The sequence below is a fragment of the Bombina bombina genome, chromosome 3, assembly GCF_027579735.1.
Source record: "Bombina bombina isolate aBomBom1 chromosome 3, aBomBom1.pri, whole genome shotgun sequence".
Taxonomy (NCBI): Eukaryota; Metazoa; Chordata; class Amphibia; order Anura; family Bombinatoridae; genus Bombina; species Bombina bombina.
The window spans coordinates 1086166359-1086186714 of record NC_069501.1 but is presented as its reverse complement, the minus strand read 5'-3'; the positions used below and the strand labels follow the sequence as shown (position 1 = coordinate 1086186714).

Sequence of the window (20356 nt, the reverse complement as noted above, 5' to 3'; positions counted from 1 at the left end):
CATGCACATAGCCACTGAAGGGAATGATAGAGAATGAAGGTTTAGACAAGCTAAAACCAACTTCATTCGTCTCTTGTCTCTAAGAGAAAAAATCATCAACACTAAATCTATCTGGAAGCCTAAGAAGGTAACCTATGTCTAAAGAATAAAGAAACTCTTTGGTAAATTGATCCTCCAACCATGTCTAGAAGAAACAACATTTAGTTGTTTCGTGTGAGATTCTGCTAAATGAAAAGATTGAGCTAGTACCAAGATGTCGTCCAAAATACCACAATACCCTGCTCTCTGATTACAGAAAGAATAGCACCGAGAACCTTTGAGAAAATTCTTGGTGCAGTTGCTAGACCAAAAAGAAGAGCGACAAAATGGTAATGTTTGTCTAAAAAAGAGAATTTCAGAAAACGATAGTGGTCTGGATGAATCGAAATGTGAAGATAAGCATCCTGTAAGACTATTGTGGACATAAAATTACCTTACTGAACAAAAAGCAGAATAGTCCTTATAGTCGCCATCTTAAAAGTTTGGGGACTCTTACAAAACAATTAAAATTTTCAGATCCAGGATTGGTCTGAAAAAATCATCCTTCTCTGGGACAATGAATAGATTTGAATAGAAACCCAATCTCTGTTCCTGCTGAGGAACTGGTACAAACAACACCGAAAACTCTAGGTTTGAAAAACACTTCAGAAAAGCTTGAGTCTTCACAGGGTTTGTTGAAACATGAGTAAAAAAGAATCTTCCCATGGAAGGTCTTATTCTAAAAAATCTATTCAAAACCATTGAGAAACAATATTCTATGGATTTTGGATTGAATCTGTCCAAATGTCTTGAAATAACTTAATCTGACCCTCACCAGAGGAACTGGATTGAGGGCCGCACCCTTATGCAGACTTAGGTGTCGTATTTGGTTCCTTATAAGGCTTGGATTTATTCCAATTCGGAGATGGTCTCCAAATAGAGCCAGAGGCCTTAGGGGAATGATAGGTTTTCAGTTCTTTATACAGACGAAAAGAACGAAAACAATTGATAGCTTTAAATTTACCCTTACATTTCTTGTCTAGGGCCAAAAAAACTCCCTTACCCCCAGTAATAGAGGAACCAAACAAATTATTTCCCTGAAAAGAAATAATAATTTAGATTAGGACACTATGTCAATATTTCAAGATTTAAGCCATAAAGCTATTCAAGTCAGAATAGCTAAAAATATAGATTTGACATTAAACTTCAATTACATTAAATATAGCAACATAAATAAAAAGATTGTATGTTGAAATAAAAGAACAATGTTATATACTTCAGGATCTGATAACTGCTGCGCTATGAAATAAAAGAAAAATGTTATATACTTCAGGATCTGATAACTGATGCGCTAAACTGTCCAACTAGAAAGTTGGAGCAGCAGCATCCTCAGTCATAGAAATAGCCGGTCTAAGAATATAACCAGTATGAAAATATGCTCTTTTAAGGAAAGATTCAGGCTTCCTTAAAGGATCCTGAAAAGAAGTACTATCTTCCATTGAAATAATAGTACGTTCCCAAAACTCTAAACTAGCCATAAGTAAAAGATACAACTTCTTAAACCTAAAAGAAGGAAAAAAAAGGTACCAGGTTAAGACCATTCTTTAGCAATCATATTACCTATAGCATATGGAATAGGAAAAAAACTTCAGGAGCAACATCAGAAGTCTTAAACACAGAATTTAAATGATTATTAGCTTAGCTCTTAGGAGGACTAGACTCCTTAATACCTAAAGTAAACAATACTTCCTTAATAGAGAACAAATATGTTCAATTGTAAAATAAAAAAGATTAGTCAATTTCTGTCTCTGATGCCGGATTCTCTGAGTCAGAGGAACCCTCATCAGTAGAGAATACTTTAGTATACTTTCGGTCAGTAAAAAATTAATTAAATCTATGACAAGTTTGGAAAGACCTTTTATGTTTATTTGAAGACACAATAGCAGTCATAGCCTTCTTATGGCTGCATTAATAAAAATTTTCATATCTGCAGGAGTATCATGTACATTAAACTGAGAAAGAATAACAGTAGATGTATTTGTACTCATAGAAACATTATCAACATGTAATAAACAAGTCCCACTTAATTGAGCTGAAGAAATAAAATCAGATTATTTACAATAACACACTAAGCTTTGGTAGAATTGTGTGCAGGCAGATTAGTTCCTCTAGTAACATCAGAGGCAGGATCTGTTTGAGACATCTTGCAAAATGTAACAAAAAAGAGAGCAGCGAGTAAAAGAGGGAGAGACTTAAAGGGACACTCAAGTCAAAATGAAACTTTCATGATTCAGATAGAGCATGCAATTTTCAACAACTTTCCAATTTACTTCCATAAACAAAATGTGCACAGTCTTTTTATATTTAAAATTTTTGAGGCACCAGCTCCTACTGAGCATGTGCAAAAATTCATAGACTAAAACGTATATGCATTCATGATTGGCTCATGGAAGTCACATGGTACGTGTATGCATTTGTGATTGGCTGATGGCTGTCACACGGTACAGGGGGAGTGGAAATAGACATAACTTAAAATTGTCAGAAAAAAAATCTACTACTCATTTGAATTTCAGACTAAGTGCTATTGCATTGTCTTGTTATCTTGCATTTGTTGATTATGCAAATCTACTGTGTTGACTGGTCCTTTAATATAACACATTTTTGGCGCCAAAAAATGACACAAACAAAGATGACGCAAATGCAGAGGAAAAAACTTTTGGCGCCAAATCTAACACAATGAAATGACGCAACTCGCGTCATAACAGGCTCCAAAAAAAATCCGTTCACAAAGACGTAAGAAATAACACAACTCGCATCACAACAGGCGCAACTTGGCACCAAAAAAATTTGCTCTAAAAATGACGCAATAAATAATAGTATTTTGCGTCATCGCGAGCCTAATATGCCCACGAAAAATTTGAAAAACAGACTCTAAGTTACAACTAACTGGAACCCCAGATAAGAAAAAAAAAACTAAATTCTCCCATAAACATAATCTCCATGCTGAAACTGTTAGACTGCAAAGGGAAATATACACAGACCTGACTCATGGCAAATATATGCAATATATATTAACCCCTTAATGACAACAATGTACCCTGTGTGTCACTGGTTGTTAAGGTTTTTTTCTGGGCATAATAGCACAAGTCTAGCAAGAACACGCTATTAATTCCCTCCCTCCAGCAGGCTTTGTGGAATAGAGCAGTCTCAACGCTGGTGGAAAGACCGCGCTATAAAACAATCAAGTCCCAAAAAAAGGCCAGTGACATACAGGGTACGTCGCTGGTCCTTAAGGGGTTAAAAACTTTATAATATAAAGTGCCAAACATAGCTGAGAGTGTCTTAAAAAATGATATATACTTACCAGAAGACATCCACCCACATATAGCAGACAGCCAAACCATTACTGAAACATATCAGTAGAGGTAATGGTAGAGGAGTATAATGTCGATCTGTAAAGGGAGGCGGCAGATGAATCCCTGCGACCGATTACAGAGAGCCCTAGAATAGATTTCCCATAGGTGAAAACATGGCATCATCAGGCAATACTCCCTTCACATCCCTCAGACAAACACTGTACTTTGAGAGGAACTGGGCTTCAAAATGCTTAGAAGCGCCTTTCACTGAAGAATTCAAACACATCATGTTTCACCAACTTCCAAGGAGGCATAGTTAGTAATACTGAGGTATGAGTGAGGTGGGAGGTGTATTTATAGGCATTTTGAGGTTTGGGAAACGTTGCCCCCTCCTGGTAGGAATGTATATCCCATACGTCACTAGCTCATGGACTCTTGCCACTTACATGAAAGAAATAGTGTTAACCCCTTGGGCGAACATCCATAATTTCTGAAACAATAGATTTACCTATTTTCCAGTTCCATTTCCCAAGCTAAACCATTCCCAGAAACACCTCAAACACATCTGCCCCTGATTACCATCTCCTTGGCATTTTTCCTTCAAGCTTCTTGTCCCTAGGTTTTAATCTTAAAATGTGAAGGATTCAGTGCAATGTCATCTAATTGTTGCATTGTGGTTCTAATTTGTATTTATGTAATTTTTGTTTTAAAGAGAAATACAAAAAGAATTATGTTGCATTGTGAAAAGGCTTAAACACTAAACACCAGGGGGCACAAAAGAAACCTCAATTTCAGGTGTTTTCAGATCTGAGCAACTTGGAGGAGTTGTGGGAAACAATAGCAATCCTTAAAGGGGCATAGAAATCTGAAGCTAAACGTTAAAGAGACATAAAACCCAAAACATGTATTTCATGATTCAAACAGATCATGTAATTTTAAACAACTTTTCAATTTACTTCTATTATCTAAGTTGCACTACTAGGAACTAGCTGCTAATCAGTGGTTGCACTTGTATGTCTGTTGTCATTGGCTTAGCCAATGTGTTCAGCTAGCTCCCAGAAGCACATTGCTGCTTCTTCAAATTGTCTGCTCTATCTGATACAGAAAAGAACAAAAAATTATATTCATTTAAGGATTAACATAGAGCATGCAATAAAAAAAAAGAAAGAAAACTTTCCAATTTATTATTAAAGGGACATGAAACCCATTTTTTTTCTTTTGCAATTCAAATTAAACAGGCAATTCTAAACAACTTGTATGTATCTTTTGTTGAAAAGCTCAGGATTGTGCACGTGTCTGCTGCACTATATGGCAGCAGTTTCACAAGAATGTGATCTATTTGCAAGAAGGCAACACTATTTCCTGCCATGTAGTGATCCAGACATCTGCCTAGGTGCCTCCCACTCTCTTCAACACAGAATATCATGGGAATAAAGCAAATTTTATAATAGTAAATTGGAACCTTTTTAAAAAATAATGTGTGCTGTGTTTGAATCACAAAAGAACATTTTTGAGTTCCATACCCCTTTAAATGTACCTCTTTCAGGGCGTCCACTGGGTCCATTTTGCTCCCGAGTGGCGTATCAGTATCTCATCCACAACACATTGTAGATGCCTTTGCAGACTTCTACGGGAAACTTTACAACGGTAACAAAGTAACACACACACAACAGATAACATCCCAAACCACATCATTCTTAGAGGAAGCGGAACTGAACTCTCTATCGAAAGAAGACAGTGATAGTTTAAATGCACCAATAACGAGAGCAGAAGTTATGGGTATTATAAAGGACCTTAAGTCGGGGAAAGCAGCAGGGCCTGATGGGTTCACCAGTGAATACTACAAAACATTCAAAGACATACTAGTTCCCCACCTTACCGACTTTTGCAACTACATACTAGAGGGTCACAGTATCCCAAGCGACCTCTTACAAGCTAGAATTGTGGTAATCCCAAAACCTGGTAAGAATCATAAATTGTGCTCTAGTTACCGCCCCATCTCACTTATCAACCAAGACTTAAAAATTTTAACAAAAATTCTGGCCAATCGACCAAAGCATATCCTCTCAGGTCTGATCCATATGGATCAGGTGGGTTTTGTCAAGGACAGAGAAGCGCCAGATAATGTGCGCAGGATGGTGAGCATTATAGATTATGTGGGGAAAGTTCGGATGCCTTCTCTGCTCCTGTCACTGGACGCGGAGAAGGCATTCGATAGAATAGATTGGGACTACATGAGAGCGGTTTTATTCCAGATGGGATTTGGAGGGGCCTTTATTAAAGCATTAAATATGATATATTCAACCCCTTCAGCTCACGTTTCTGTCTCAGGATATAGGTCCAAATGTTTCCCTATACTAAACGGAACAAGACAGGGGTGCCCGTTATCCCCTCTTATCTTCGCACTCTGTATAGAACCCTTAGCAGCTAAAATTAGACAGACACAAGATATTTCAGGAGTAATGATTAAAGATCATGAATACAAATTAACACTCTTTGCGGATGACATCCTTTTGACACTAACCAAACCTCTTATATCATTACCTAATCTATATAAAATCCTAGATCGGTTTTCCCAAATCTCGGGGTATAAGATCAACCTTGACAAATGCAAAGCATTATCACTGGGTCTCCCACACCACAAAACTTATAGAAGCCAATTTTGACTTGAAATGGGCCGCACATTCCCTTAAATACTTAGGGATACACCTGACTACCCAAACTAATCAGCTACACAAACATAACTACAAACCCATGTATAGAGAAATTAGGAAAAACATACATAAGTGGAAGACATGTACTTTCTCCTGGATGGGCAGACTCTCGGCAGTGAAGATGACTATCTAACCCCACATACTATATTTATTCTAGACGCTCCCCATAGAGGTCCCGACCGCCGAGTTAAAAACACTACAATCAGAACTAGTCGCATTCATTAGGGGGAAGAAAATGGCCAGAATCTCTTCTACACTTATCACACAGCATAGGACTCTGAGAGGGGTGGGAGCCCCATACCTGCTAGAATACTATAGAGCGGCGAGACTGGCTCAGACTTCACTCTTGGGAGGGGGTTGAAGGAGAGTCCTTTGGACAAGGTTGGAAGCTGACTTAAGGGGGTCCACTCATACGGATGATATTCTGTGGAGCAAAAGCGCTACAGGAGTTGCACTCAACAAAAACCGGTCCCACATCCTGGATAATACCATTCACTTATGGACTTTATTGACTAAACAATAGAAATGATTACCTAATCATACACTACTGTGCCCAATTAGATACCTTCTCTCTAGAGACATTCAGATTCTAGCTGACAAATGGGCAAACAAGGGGTTGTACAGGGTGGCGGACTGGATGGAGGGGAAAAAACCTAAAACATTCACCCAAGTACAGAACCAAATAGACCCGATAAGGCTACAACGGTTCCATTATCTCCAAGTCAACTCAACAATTCAACAGTACCTTAAGGAACCCCGACCCAGCTTACCCACAGCCCTAGAAAATTTATTAAGCACTACACATAGACCTAAACAGGCGATATCTAGAATATTCCTAGAGATCCAATCGCTAAATAATAAAACTAAACCCAATATACTCCTAAAATGGGAAGACGATCTAAATATGACCAAAGATAAAAAATGGTTGGACGGTGTCTACCACTCGGCCTGCTCAGGCCTCTTGAGTGCAGACCTCAGGGAGAACACGATTAAAACCATGTTCAGATGGTACCTAACTCCAGTTAAAACTCAGCATATATCCCCCGCTAATAATAGACTTTGTTGCAGAGGTTGTGGAGAAATAGGCTCATACTGCCATATGTGGTGGGACTGCGTCATTATACAACCAATATGGGCTCAGTTGTACTCCCTTCTGGGATCTGTGCTAGAGGAACAGATTCAACTGACTCCCTCACAGGCTCTCCTACATGAACCCATATACCGATTCAACAAATATATAAACACATTTATCAAGATCACTTGTACGGTCACCAGAATGAGCATTGCAAAATACTGGAAAACTAAAGCTCCCCCATGGGAGGAGGTGAAGAATAAACTATCACTGACCTATCGAATGTACGAATCTGCCTCTAAAATCCTGGATACACAAACACAATTTGAGAGAGTTTGGTTTTATTTGACACTTAATGAGAATTCAGATACATAGACTTTATAAAGTCTAGTCTCAAAGATAGAAGCAGGTAGTTTAATTACCGGGGGGGGGGGGGGGCATGGCATCTTACTTCATTCTACTCTACTTTACCTAACTAATCAAAGAGCTGTCTAAATAGCTTGCATGTCGATTACTAGTAGGTATTTTCTTCATTACTATTTTTCCTCTTTTCTTCTCTCTTTTTCTCTTCCCTTTTGATATACTATTATCGTTATATGGTTCAAAATGTATGTTTCTTTTCGATAAGACACAATCTGGCTTACTCCGTGAAAGGACATAGATAAAGATAGAGACATTATTTGTACCCCAGAACCTGCTCTGAACAGTACCCTCCCAGCAATATATGACTCTAGAAGGGAGCAAGGATTTTGGGAGAAATGACGCATACTGTGTTTTATTTTATATACTGTTGTTATCAGGCCTGATGTGTTTACTGTAATATGGTGGACCAATGTTATATCTATATTTCCTTCTTTTATACTAATAAAAACGATTTAAACATAAATGTACCTCTTTCTCTTAGTATCCTTTGTTAGTGTCAGAGCAATTTAAAAGCAAAGCAATTATGACAAATGCCAGAATTTAAATCACCAATCAAATGTTAAAAAGTAAGTAAATTCTTTAAATATTATATAATATTATTAAATTCTGTAGGTGGGTAAATGAGGGTGCTGTATGTGCAGTGACAGTGAAGATCTGTGTGTGGTGATTGCGGTTAAAAAAGTTTATCATAGAAAACATTTTTATCCTGACTGTTGTCCTTGTTACAACACTGCCATCTACCATTTAATTTCAGAACTTTTCAGTTTTATCAGGTGGACATGTTGTTTTAACCATAGTGGCATACGTAAAGGGACAGTCAATACTAAAATTGTAATTTTTTAAAAAGTTAGATAATAACTTTACTATCCATTCCCCAACATTGTTATATTAATATACTTTATAACATTTAATCCTCTAAATTTCTGCCTGTTTCTAAGCCACCACAGACAGCCTCTTATCACATGTTTTTTTTATTTGCTTTTCACAACAGGGGAGTGCTAGTTCGTGAGGGCCATACAGATAACATTGTGCTCATGCCTGTGAAGTTGTGGACAACCCAGCACTAATTGGCTAAAATGCAAGTCAATAGATAATAAATAGCCATGTGATCAGGGGGCTGTCAGAAGAGTCTTAGATACAAGGTAATCACAGAGGTAAAAAGTATATTAATATAACCACGTTGATTGTGCAAAATTGGGGAATGGGTAATAAAGGATTATCTATCTTTTTAAACAATAAACATTTTGGAGTTGACTCTCTCTTTAAGGTAGTAAGAGGACATCCTGGATGAAATATTAAAAAGACAGTGACAAGAGTTAGCAAGGAAGGGGATAGGTCTGGTGCAGAGAGGTAGATTTGGGTGTCATCAGCATACAAACGATATTGAAACTCATTAATGAACATAAGGATGGCTTATAAATTAAGAAGAGAAGGTGTAAAGGATTGGAAAATGTTTCTTGATTCAATGAACAAATAATTAATCAAACAAACAAACAGTTAATGTATTAGCAGTTTGTATTAAAACTTTGTTCTTTAGACACAAAATATATACAGTATGCATACATATATAGTATTGCACATATATTCATATATATCACATAAAAACACTAATATACCTTTAAGAGAAATGCCTTTAAGAATACACTGGTATTTCACTCTGCTGTTATGTTCCCAAACAGTGGTCTTATCTAAAAAGAAGGGGTGTCACATTCCAATGAGAGGCACCAGTGTTAGAATCTTTTCCTTGTTCTTAGGGGTAGCACAGACAGGTCTATTTAATAAGTGAATGAGCAGTTAGTACCTATGGTCTATGATTAATGATTACGGCACAATGTACAGCCGAAACGCATCAGTCTTGACGCTTTCTTTTTAAATTATCTAAATAAAGTTGGAATTTTATTATCTTTTTATACGCCTAAAAAGGAATCTTTTCTACTTTTGATGCTGTGTGTGTGTAGTGTTTGTGCTGTGCATGTCTAGTGACAGGATGCTGTGTGTGCTAAGTGACATAAGAGGGTGCTGTGTGTGCAGTGAAAATGCAATGAAAATATAGGAAAAGGCCTATTTTATTACTTGTGCTCTGCAATTTCTAACTAGTCCAGGACTAGTGGAGAAGCCACCATGTTCTAGATTTGCTTGATGCTTTTCTGCCATCTTTAATAATGTTGGGAAGTGCCATTATGTACGAGTGATTTTACTATTAAAGATGTCCCCAGAGTAAACAAAACACTTGGTGGTCATGAAGGAAGTTGGCAGTATTCGTCTTGGAATGCATGTTGCTTATATATATATTATTATATACAGTATTGGTTCTGTTTGAACTAGGTACTAAGATGATGCCTCAAACATTTAAGAGTTCCAATTTGCCACATGTTTGGGAAAATTACATTACAGGAAGCTGAAGTATGCATGAGTATGACTAAGGGCAGGCGACACAATATATATATATATATATTATATATATATATATATATATTGTGTCGCCTGCCCTTAGTCATACTCATGCATACTTCAGCTTCCTGTAATGTCATTTTCCCAAACATGTGGCAAATTGGAACTCTTAAATGTTTGAGGTATCATCTTAGTACCTACTTCAAACAGAACCAATACTGTGAATGAAGCATGATGATATTTTAGCATATGCCAACAGTCAACAGCACTTTAGAAGATAAAATTACCTTTATTGCAAACTTGACTCAATTTTGCAATAAGGGTCACTCTTCAGATGACAGTAATATTCTAAAGGTAATCATTTTGTAGGTTTACCAAGACTGGAAATGAAAAAAAAATTCACATCAACCGGCAATCTAATAACTATTGATTATCATTTACCAATTATCTGCTATGACTATAACTTCATAGGGTTGCAAGCTAATATCTGTACATCAATTAAAATAATTAGTGTGACTGATTAGATGTGAACAAAGTGTAGAAAAACAAACAAACATAAAACAATACCACAAAGTAGTGCACAATACATCAGTCAATAGTTAAAACCTTACTGTTTATTAATTATCAAAAGTAAAAAAAAAAATCTTGTGAGTAGCAAGTTCTCTGACACCTCAGTGTAACCTGATGCGTTTCACCTCAGCACACCTCATAAGGTTTTACCTCTTATGTGATTGCCATTGTTGATTAGATGTACTGTGCACTACCTTATGGTTATGGTGATTTTTTTTATACTTTGTTCACATATAATCAGTGACGCTAATCCTTTTTATTAGTATACATGTACCACCTACATTAGTTTGTAACATGGAGATTGCGGCTTAGCGGGTCAAGTCGAGTGGTTTGATTTATCTTGTTGAACTGTCATCAAGTACAGTACATAAAAGATGTAATTTCTATCATTTTGATGCTAGCTGATATCCACAAAAATACAGATAAATTACATGACACTACAGCTGCTGTAAACCACATCACATCTGAAATCAGATCATGCCTCAGTGGCTGCAGCGCTATAACTTGGGTAATTACCAATCCAGATTTCCCCTGCACAGTACTGATATTTAGATTTGTGGTCACCTTTATTAAGAACTGCAAATTTTATGGTCTAGACTAATCCCTGAATCAAGCCAGTAATAAATAAAACATGATATATGGAAATAGTAAAGATTATAAAACCAGATGTATAGGACCAAAAGAGTTGTTAGTACTTACTATGATCTATTTCATAAACTAAATATGATTAACACCACGTATTTGTATTTTTGTCTACCTCCAGGTCTCCTGCAAACAACAGCAGTTATGCTTTGGATATTTCTGCCTTTTTGCTTTCCACGCTATGGTTTAGCAGCTCCAAGACTTAATGTGAGTAAACTAATTAAATTAGTTAACCCACTGGCTACCAGAGACATTTGCAAAACAGTGTAGGGAAGTATATTACAAACCTCTTTGGTCACCAAAGGTTAAAATAGGATGTGTCACATTTTAAGTGTACTAAAGGTGAACCTGGCGCCATTTTATAAAATCATGTCAATGGTGATGCTCTTGTCATTTATGATATTATCAACATACCTGTGGAGCTCAAAGCTATTATGACATTACAGAGATATAGCTATATTATCTAAATAATTTATTTCACAAATTTGAAATATGTAAAAAATACCTGATTCTAAAAAAACGTTTTAACTTTAAAGTGAAGGGCAATTTGGATGACATTTCACTCCTTTTCTTCAAAAACTTACCTTTTAATCCTGTCAGCCGCTGCAGCGTTTCCTCCGCCCATCGCAAGCCCTCTTTGCGGGTCCAAAATGACGAATCCAGCTTCCTCCAATCACAGAGTTGCATCAGGCCATGATCCCCCCGGGGGGAAACCGTGATTGTTGAGTTGTTTAAATGTATGCTCTGTCTAAATCATGAATGTCTACTTAAGACTTTACTGTCCCTTTAATTCCGCTTCTTTTTTAAAATAATTGTTTCTCATAATCCCCTCCTCTCCAGTCTTTATTAAAAAAATAATCAGAATTAATTTAACCTGGAGGGGATAAATGCAGAAATTGACATAAGCTCTTTTATGTGACTGGTTATACTACTTCACCTACATCTTTAAAAAGTCTTCTTTTTAAATGAATATTTTTGGTATTGTTCTCTAATTTGCATTTGCCCTATCTGTTAGATATAATTTTTCTACTAAGAGGAGAAAATCAGTCCTTTACTTTGCGTCAAAAAAGAAGGATAAGGCCAGTGCAAAGGTCAAAGCACAATTTCAATGTTCAATCCTCAGGCTTATTAGAGGGTCAGGCAGGTAGTGTAATTCAGAAAACTAGCCAGGATCAAGATCAGTGAAACAGGCTAGGAACAAGAAGCTTTAGTCTCCATACAAATAACCAAGCACTGAATGGTCTTAGATGACCTTTTAACACCTCCCATTCAGGGTTGGTGCCAGGAAGAAGGGCGGCCAATCTAATTTCCAGGTAAAAGGATATAAAAAGTGCTAAAGATAGTGCATAGGCAAATGAAGAATGCATAGTACATTCATTAATTAGAGCATCCAGATTGCTAGCTGCGTTAATCCGACATCACTTGGTGTGGCCCCTGGCTCTGACAGCACCAGATCCTCTTCCAGCTGCGCTTTTGTTGATTCCATCCTTCACAGCAGCACGGCACCAGCCACCCACAGGTACCCGGCCCTCAGTAAGTATAGCATGGTTCCGACTAAGCATGAGAACCTGACAAGGGGGTACTGTGTGGTCAGGGTTAATTGGAGATGAGGGGAGTCATGGTTATGTTTAATAGTAGTTGAGGGAGCCTCTGAAAGATTAGAGTTTAATTGTTGTGGCTGCCCATTGGGATTAAGGTCAGTTGCAGTGGGGGAGTTCTCAGTTTGGGTTAATAGAGGTGTTCTTGCAGAAGAAGGCGGTGCAAAAGGCATATCAGGTATTGATAAATTATGTGAGGACTGCAATGCCAATAGAAAATGTATTTGCTCTCCCCATAGAAAGTAATGCAAGTTTTTAGTGACCATTTGTTTTTTTCTATACATTTTTTTCACAGGGATTTTTATTAATCACAAATTGCCAGATCTAGTACTGCATATCTAGATATAACAGGATTAAGATCTAGTCCTGTGTTTCTAAATATAATTGTAAATGACTGAAAAAGTTATTTTCTATTGATTGCTTTTCTGATGATTCATACAGTACACAGGCAGCAAAGCATAAGTGCACATCTCTGCTTAGAGGGACATTGTAATAACGTAAAATGTGATTTGTCAGGTTATAAGCAAAGCACAGCCCAGCAATATCTCAACTTCAAAACAAGACCTGTCTGAGAAGTATTGAAGATGTCTGATCTTGCCCCATAGGTTTATAAGTGAGTAATGATTCTATATCAGGTAGAAGAGAAATTGTGGGAAAGTTTATTTGTAAGAGGTGGTATAGTTATTATCTCACCACTCATATTACAGTCTGGTAAAACGATGCTCCCACTCATATTACAGTCTGGTAAAATTATGCTCCCACTCATATTACAGTCTGGTAAAACTATGGTCCCACTCATATTACAGTCTGGTAAAACTATGCTCTCACTCATATTACAGTCTGGTAAAACTATGCTTCCACTCATATTACAGTCTGGTAAAACTTTGCTCTCACTCATATTACAGCCTGGTAAAACTATGCTTCCACTCATATTACAGTCTGGTAAAACTATGCTCCCACTCATATTACAGTCTGGTAAAACTATGCTTCCACTCATATTACAGCCTGCTAAAAATTTGCTCTCACTCATATTACAGCCTGCTAAAACTATGCTCCCACTAATTTTACAGCCTGGTAAAACTATGCTCCCACTAATTTTACAGCCTGGTAAAACTATGCTCCCACTCATATTACAGTATGGTAAAACTATGCTACCACTCATATTACAGTCTGGTAAAACTATGCTACCACTCATATTACAGCCTGGTAAAACTATGCTCCCACTCATATTACAGCCTGGTAAAACTATGCTCCCAAAACTATGCTCCCACTAATTTTACAGCCTGGTAAAACTATGCTCCCACTCATATTACAGTATGGTAAAACAATGCTACCACTCATATTACAGTCTGGTAAAACTATGCTCTCACTCATATTACAGTCTGGTAAAACTATGCTCCCACTCATATTACAGTCTGGTAAAACTATGCTCCCACCCATATTACAGTCTGGTAAAACTATGCTCTCACTCATATTACAGTCTGGTAAAACTATGCTCCCACTCATATTACAGTATGGTAAAACAATGCTCTCACTCATATTACAGTCTGGTAAAACTATGCTCCCACTCATATTACAGTCTGGTAAAACTATGCTCCCACCCATATTACAGTCTGGTAAAACTATGCTCCCCTTATTAATGTTGCTCAGATGGTATCTGTTAATACATAACAGCTCCTCACCCTGCTGGGTTCTCATGCGTGCCACCTCTGGGGGCCATTCAGCTATATGTTCCCTATCTTTCCAAAAATAATTTCACAAGCTTTCAGTTATTAAAATGTATTCATTACACAGAGACTAAAGTGACTGTACACATTTACTTCATGGAATAGAATTGCTCATTGGCTTTAATTTAGGTTTGCTTTCATTCAACTTATCATAACAGAATGGAAAGAAAAACCTAACACATTTTATAATACCCTCTTTTACACATAGTAAAGGAAAAAATTACTTCAGTGTACCTAAAACTTTGCAATATATTGACATACTAGGTGAGTGAATGCATTAACACCTAATTTGCTGCAATTGTTTTTCAATATCCAAACCTATCTGACACTTGCCTTATTTGAAGGAGCCAATCAGCACTTGTTACTGGAGTAAACACAACAAGCCACTGTTATTTTGTTAGCAATCATATTGTTTTGCAGTTCCTTCTCTAATCATTAGGACAATTTTGAACAGATATGTGACAAGGTTAGGCTTGTTAAGTCTGCAGTGTGCACTACCCCTTCTCAGAATAGGGACAACAACCCAGACTTAAAATGGCAAAGGGGAAAAAATAAACAATGAAAGTATGTTGCAAAGTTGTTTTACTATGCATAAACAAAGCATTATTGTCCCTACACACATATTGTCTTTTTGTTTATGTCATTTTAACCTTTATCTATTAATTGTTTTTGAAGGATACAGATATCTGCCGGATAGATAATGACAAACTGAAGCACAGCATAGGAGTGCTACAGGATTTACTTAGGTTGGGTGAACTACAGCTGCTGGACCTGACACAGAATACCTATCACTCTGTGAAGAGCAAAATCTATAAAACTAAATTGGATAGATTTAGAATAGCACATGTACCATTGCCCCCAACCAGCGGAAATCTCATAGTATATGACGAAGGTGAGTATATACCATTTTTAAAAAATAAAAAAATAAGAAAAAAAAGAAAGAAAAAAATAGTCTAGATGTTCATAGATTTCTTATTCAGAGTATGAGCATCCACAGGGTGGGGAGGGGCTGGATCTTTCTTTATGTAAGAACTTACCTGATAAATTAATTTCTTTCACATTGGCAAGAGTCCATGAGCTAGTGACGTATGGGATATACAATCAGACCAGGAGCGGCAAAGTTTCCCAAACCTCAAAATGCCTATAAATACACCCCTCACCACACCCACAATTCAGTTTAACGAATAGCCAAGTAGTGGGGTGATAAAGAAAGGAGTAAAAAGCATCAAAAAAAGGAACTTGGAAATGTAATTGTGCTTTATACAAAAAAATCATAACCACCATAAAAGGGTGGGCCTCATTGACTCTTGCCAATATGAAAGAAATGAATTTATCAGGTAAGTTCTTACATAAATTATGTTTTCTTTCAAGTAATTAGCAAGAGTCCATGAGCTAGTGACGTATGGGATAGTAATACACAAGATGTGGAACTCCACAGAAGAGTCACTAGAGAGGGAGGGATAAAAATAATAACAGCCCTTTTCCGCTGAAAAATTATTCCACAATCAAAAATATAGTTTTTTTCTCATAGTTGAAAAGAAAAAAATGTAAACATAAGCAGAGGAATCAAACTGAAACAGCTTCCTGAAGAACTTCTCTACCAAAAACTGCTTCCGAAGAAGCAAATACATCAAAACGGTAGAATTTAGTAAATGTATGCAAAGAAGACCAAGTTGCTGCTTTGCAAATCTGATCAACTGAAGCTTCATTCTTAAAAGCCTACAAAGTGGAGACTGATCTAGAATAATAAGCTGTAATTCTTTGAGGCAGGGCCTGACCCGACTCCAAATAAGCCTGATGAATCAAAAGCTTTAACCAAGATGCCAAGGAAATGGCAGAAGCTTTCTGACCTTTCCTAGAACCTGAAAAGACAACAAAAAGACTAGGGGGCCTAGTTATCAAGCCGTCAACCTCAAATACGCTGGAATTCCGCAGCGTATTTGTGGCGAGGCTGATTCGCCTTAGTTATCAAAGGCTAGAGACCAGCAAAAGTAGAATTTTGTGACGTAAACTTCGATCCGCCGGACTCAGTCCGACACAGATCGATTCTTACGTCACTCCAGATGTTCCGCACACAAGTGCGGCACAATCTGACTACTTTTGCTAGTTATCAAAAAACTAGCAGGTACGCTCGGCACTTTTCCGGCCCAGCGTACCTGGTTTTCAATCCGCCACCCTGGAGGCGGCGGATCCCATAGGAATCAATGGGAGCCTGACCATAGCGAAAGTACAAGTTCGCTGCTGCCAGACATCCCATTGATTCCTATGGGAGATGTCTGCACCTAACACCCTAACATATACCCCGAGTCTAAACACCACTAATCTGTCCCCCTACACCGCCGCAACTAAATAAAGTTATTACCCCCTAAACCGCCGCTCCCGGAGCCCACCGACACTATAATAAATATGTTAACCCCTAAACCGCCGCTCCCGGAGCCCACCGCAAGCTACTCTATACATATTAACCCCTAAACCGCCGCTCCCGGAGCCCACCGCCACCTACATTATACCTAGTAACCCCTATCCTGCCCCTCCTATACCGCCGCCCTCTATAATAAAGTTATTAACCCCTATCCTGCCGATCCTGCACCTCGCCGCAACTAAATAAATAGTTAAACCGCCGCTCCCGGACCCCCGCAACCTATATTAAATTTATTAACCCCTATCCTGCCCCTCTACACCGTCGCCACCTATAATACATTTATTAACCCCTATCCTGCCCCCCCTACACCGCCGCCACTGTAATAAATTTATTAACCCCTAAACCTAAGTCTAACACTAACCCTAACAACCCCCTAACTTAAATATTAATTAAATAAATCTAAATAATATTTCTATTATGAACTAAATTAATCCTATTTAAAACTAAATACTTACCTTTAAAATAAACCCTAATATAGCTACAATATAAATAATAATTACATTGTAGCTATCTTAGGATTTATTTTTATTTTACAGGTAACTTTGTATTTATTTTAGCTAGTTAGAATAGTTATTAAATAGTTATTAACTATTTAATAACTACCTAGCTAAAAGAAATACAAAATTACCTGTAAAATAAATCCTAACCTAAGTTACAATTAAACCTAACACTACACTATCTTTAAATGAATTAAATAAATTAACTACAAATAACTACAATTAAATACAATTACATAAACTAACTAAAGTACAAAAAAAAGCTAAGTTACAAAAAATAAAAAAAATAAGTTACAAACATTTAAAAAATATTACAACAATTTTAAGCTACTTACACCTAATCTAAGCCCCCTAATAAAATAACAAAGCCCCCAAAATAAAAAAATGCCCTACCGTATTCTAAATTAAAAAAGTTCAAAGCTCTTTTACCTTACCAGCCCTTAAAAGGGCCTTTTGTGGGGGCATGCCCCAAAGAATTCAGCTCTTTTGCCTGTAAAAGAAAAATACAACCCCCCAACATTAAAACCCACCACCCACATACCCCTAATCTAACCCAAACCCCCCTTAAAATAACCTAACACTAATCCCCTGAAGATCATCCTACCTTTAGTCGTCTTCACTCAGCCGAGCAGCGATAGAACCAAAGAGGAGACCCGGAGCGGCAGAAGTTATCCTCCAAGGGGCGCTGAAGAAATCTTCCATCCGATGAAGTGATCATCCAGTCGGCGCTGAAGAAGTCTTCCATCCGGGCGATGTCATCTTCCAAGAGGCGCTGAAGAAGTCTTCTATCCGGGCGATGTCATCTTCCAAGCCGGGTCTTCAATCTTCATCCTGCCGACGCGGAACATCCTTCTTTACCGATCGACTACCGATGAATGAAGGCTCCTTTAAGGGACGTCATCCAAGATGGCGTCCCTTCAATTCCGATTGGCTGATAGGATTCTATCAGCCAATCGGAATTAAGGTAGGAAAAATCTGATTGGCTGATTGAATAAGCCAATCAGATTCAAGTTCAATCCGATTGGCTGATCCAATCAGCCAATCAGATTGAGCTCGCATTCTATTGGCTGTTCCGATCAGCCAATAGAATGCGAGCTCAATCTGATTGGCTGATTGGAAACATGTCAGGAACGTTAAAGCAATGGTGAGGAGTCTTTGAGCTCCTGTATTTTAGACAGCCTCAGGGTGCCTTTTCTAGTTCGTTGGTAAAGTTATCATACAACTACTTCTGTTAATCAATATAGTAAATACAACTCTTACAGTGTGGTTTTTAGATTTAACTACCTAGGGTCTGTCTCTATCCATTCTGACAAGTTCGCCAATAATCTGACCTATATAGTTAGGGTCTGATCGAGGGCTGACATTAGGTACACGTCTCTCACTGAACTTACCGATCAGAGGTAAAGGTTACAGTACTTAGAAGAATACAATAGTGATTTATATTTTATATATTTACCTGTACTGACCATACGAGAGGACAGACCTACACTATAAATATGAAACTAGACTAAATTTAATAAGTGTTGCTGACCGCACTGCCAATAGTTCTATCACACACTAAGAATTATCTTGAATGCTATTTTTAAGCTGAACCGGATATATGAATATTTGCTCAATGTGCATAGGTGCTATTTATACCGCTACTAGCAACAATAATTTTTCAAAAAAAGAGTTTCATGTTGTTCAGAACTTAATCTTATATATGGACAAAAACAATTTTAATAATATTCAATGTTTCTGTGACCTAAGTGCAATTAACTGTCAAGCTATTGCAAGTAACCGTATTATTGGATAAGTAAAAATTGGTTTTGTTAGTTAAACAATTTGAACACACACTTTTGGCTGTCTACTAACCCCATCAGGGGATACATTAGTTGACGCTGATATTTACAGTAATTTTTATGTTTCTTCTTCAACATACTGTGTGGTATTGAGTACATAGACTTTATTTATGCTTACCTAATCTAAGGGAGTCACTTTACAACCCTTATGTTTAATATATAGTTATAAAGCTCCTAAGGCATACTAGCTTTGGTTGTTATTTTAGTAGTGCTGCATTTATCAGTTAAAAGGTCACATAGTAGCTCTATTTAATTCACAGAGCGTATACTTAACCTCTGTGGGTGGGCACCTCCCACCAGCCACGGACAATTAATATACTACACTCAAGCCGAGTATACAGCGTTACTATTTATACCCGGTGGATAAACAATTTAACTTACAGACACATCGCATTGAGAATAGAATTCAGTTTCTGAATATATAGGCAGTTTCACTACTTAGCAGGACATTTATATAATATTACATATTTTTATGTAACCAACCACAACTAGGTCACTTGACTGCTATTTGGCTCCTGAGAGTGTTTTTAACCATGTATTTTCTTATGTTTTATGTGTGAACTTCATTAAATAAAAGTTATGTTTTAAACGTTTAGCAGTAACTGCTCACTTTCTGAGTACAGTTATCTCTCTCTTTGCAATTCAATCTTGCCAATCAATAAAAGTTAATTTATGACTTATTAACACTTTGAGTGCTATATATGTAGTCTTTCTTTCCAAGCGAGAGCCCTCTGCCTCTCTTGGGCCCAATTTTCTTTATCCAAACAATCCTGAAGGAACTGTGAAATTTTAAGAATTCTAAAAGAATGCCAGGAGAATTTATGAGAAGAACACCATGAAATATAAATCTTCCAAACTCGATAATAAATCTTCCTAGAAACAGATTTACGAGCCTGTAATATAGTATTAATCACAGAGTCAGAGAAACCTCTATGACTAAGCACTAGGCATTCAATTTCCATACTTTCAAATTTAATGATTTGAGATCCTGATGGAAAAATGGACCTCGAGACAGAAGGTCTGGTCTTAAAGAAAGTGGCCAACGTTGGCAACTGGACATCCGGACAAGATCCGCATAGCAAAAC

The 20356-nt window shown here is 37.3% G+C and overlaps 1 protein-coding gene across 3 annotated transcripts in view; it reads left to right on the top strand.

Moving 5' to 3' along the window:
- LOC128654468 (fibrinogen-like protein 1) overlaps positions 1-20356 on the top strand; it is an 83120-nt gene that overhangs the window by 18747 nt on the left and 44017 nt on the right. Inside the window, exons 2-4 of one of the 3 annotated variants that reach the window (XM_053708391.1) lie at positions 8575-8725; positions 11308-11393; positions 15187-15403. In XM_053708391.1, the coding sequence (XP_053564366.1) occupies positions 11331-11393; positions 15187-15403 (280 nt within the window). In that variant the 5' untranslated portion in view covers positions 8575-8725; positions 11308-11330. Of the gene's footprint in view, positions 1-8574; positions 8738-11307; positions 11394-15186; positions 15404-20356 lie in introns of all 3 variants that reach the window. The other 2 variants (XM_053708394.1, XM_053708393.1) reach the window with 2 other exon arrangements.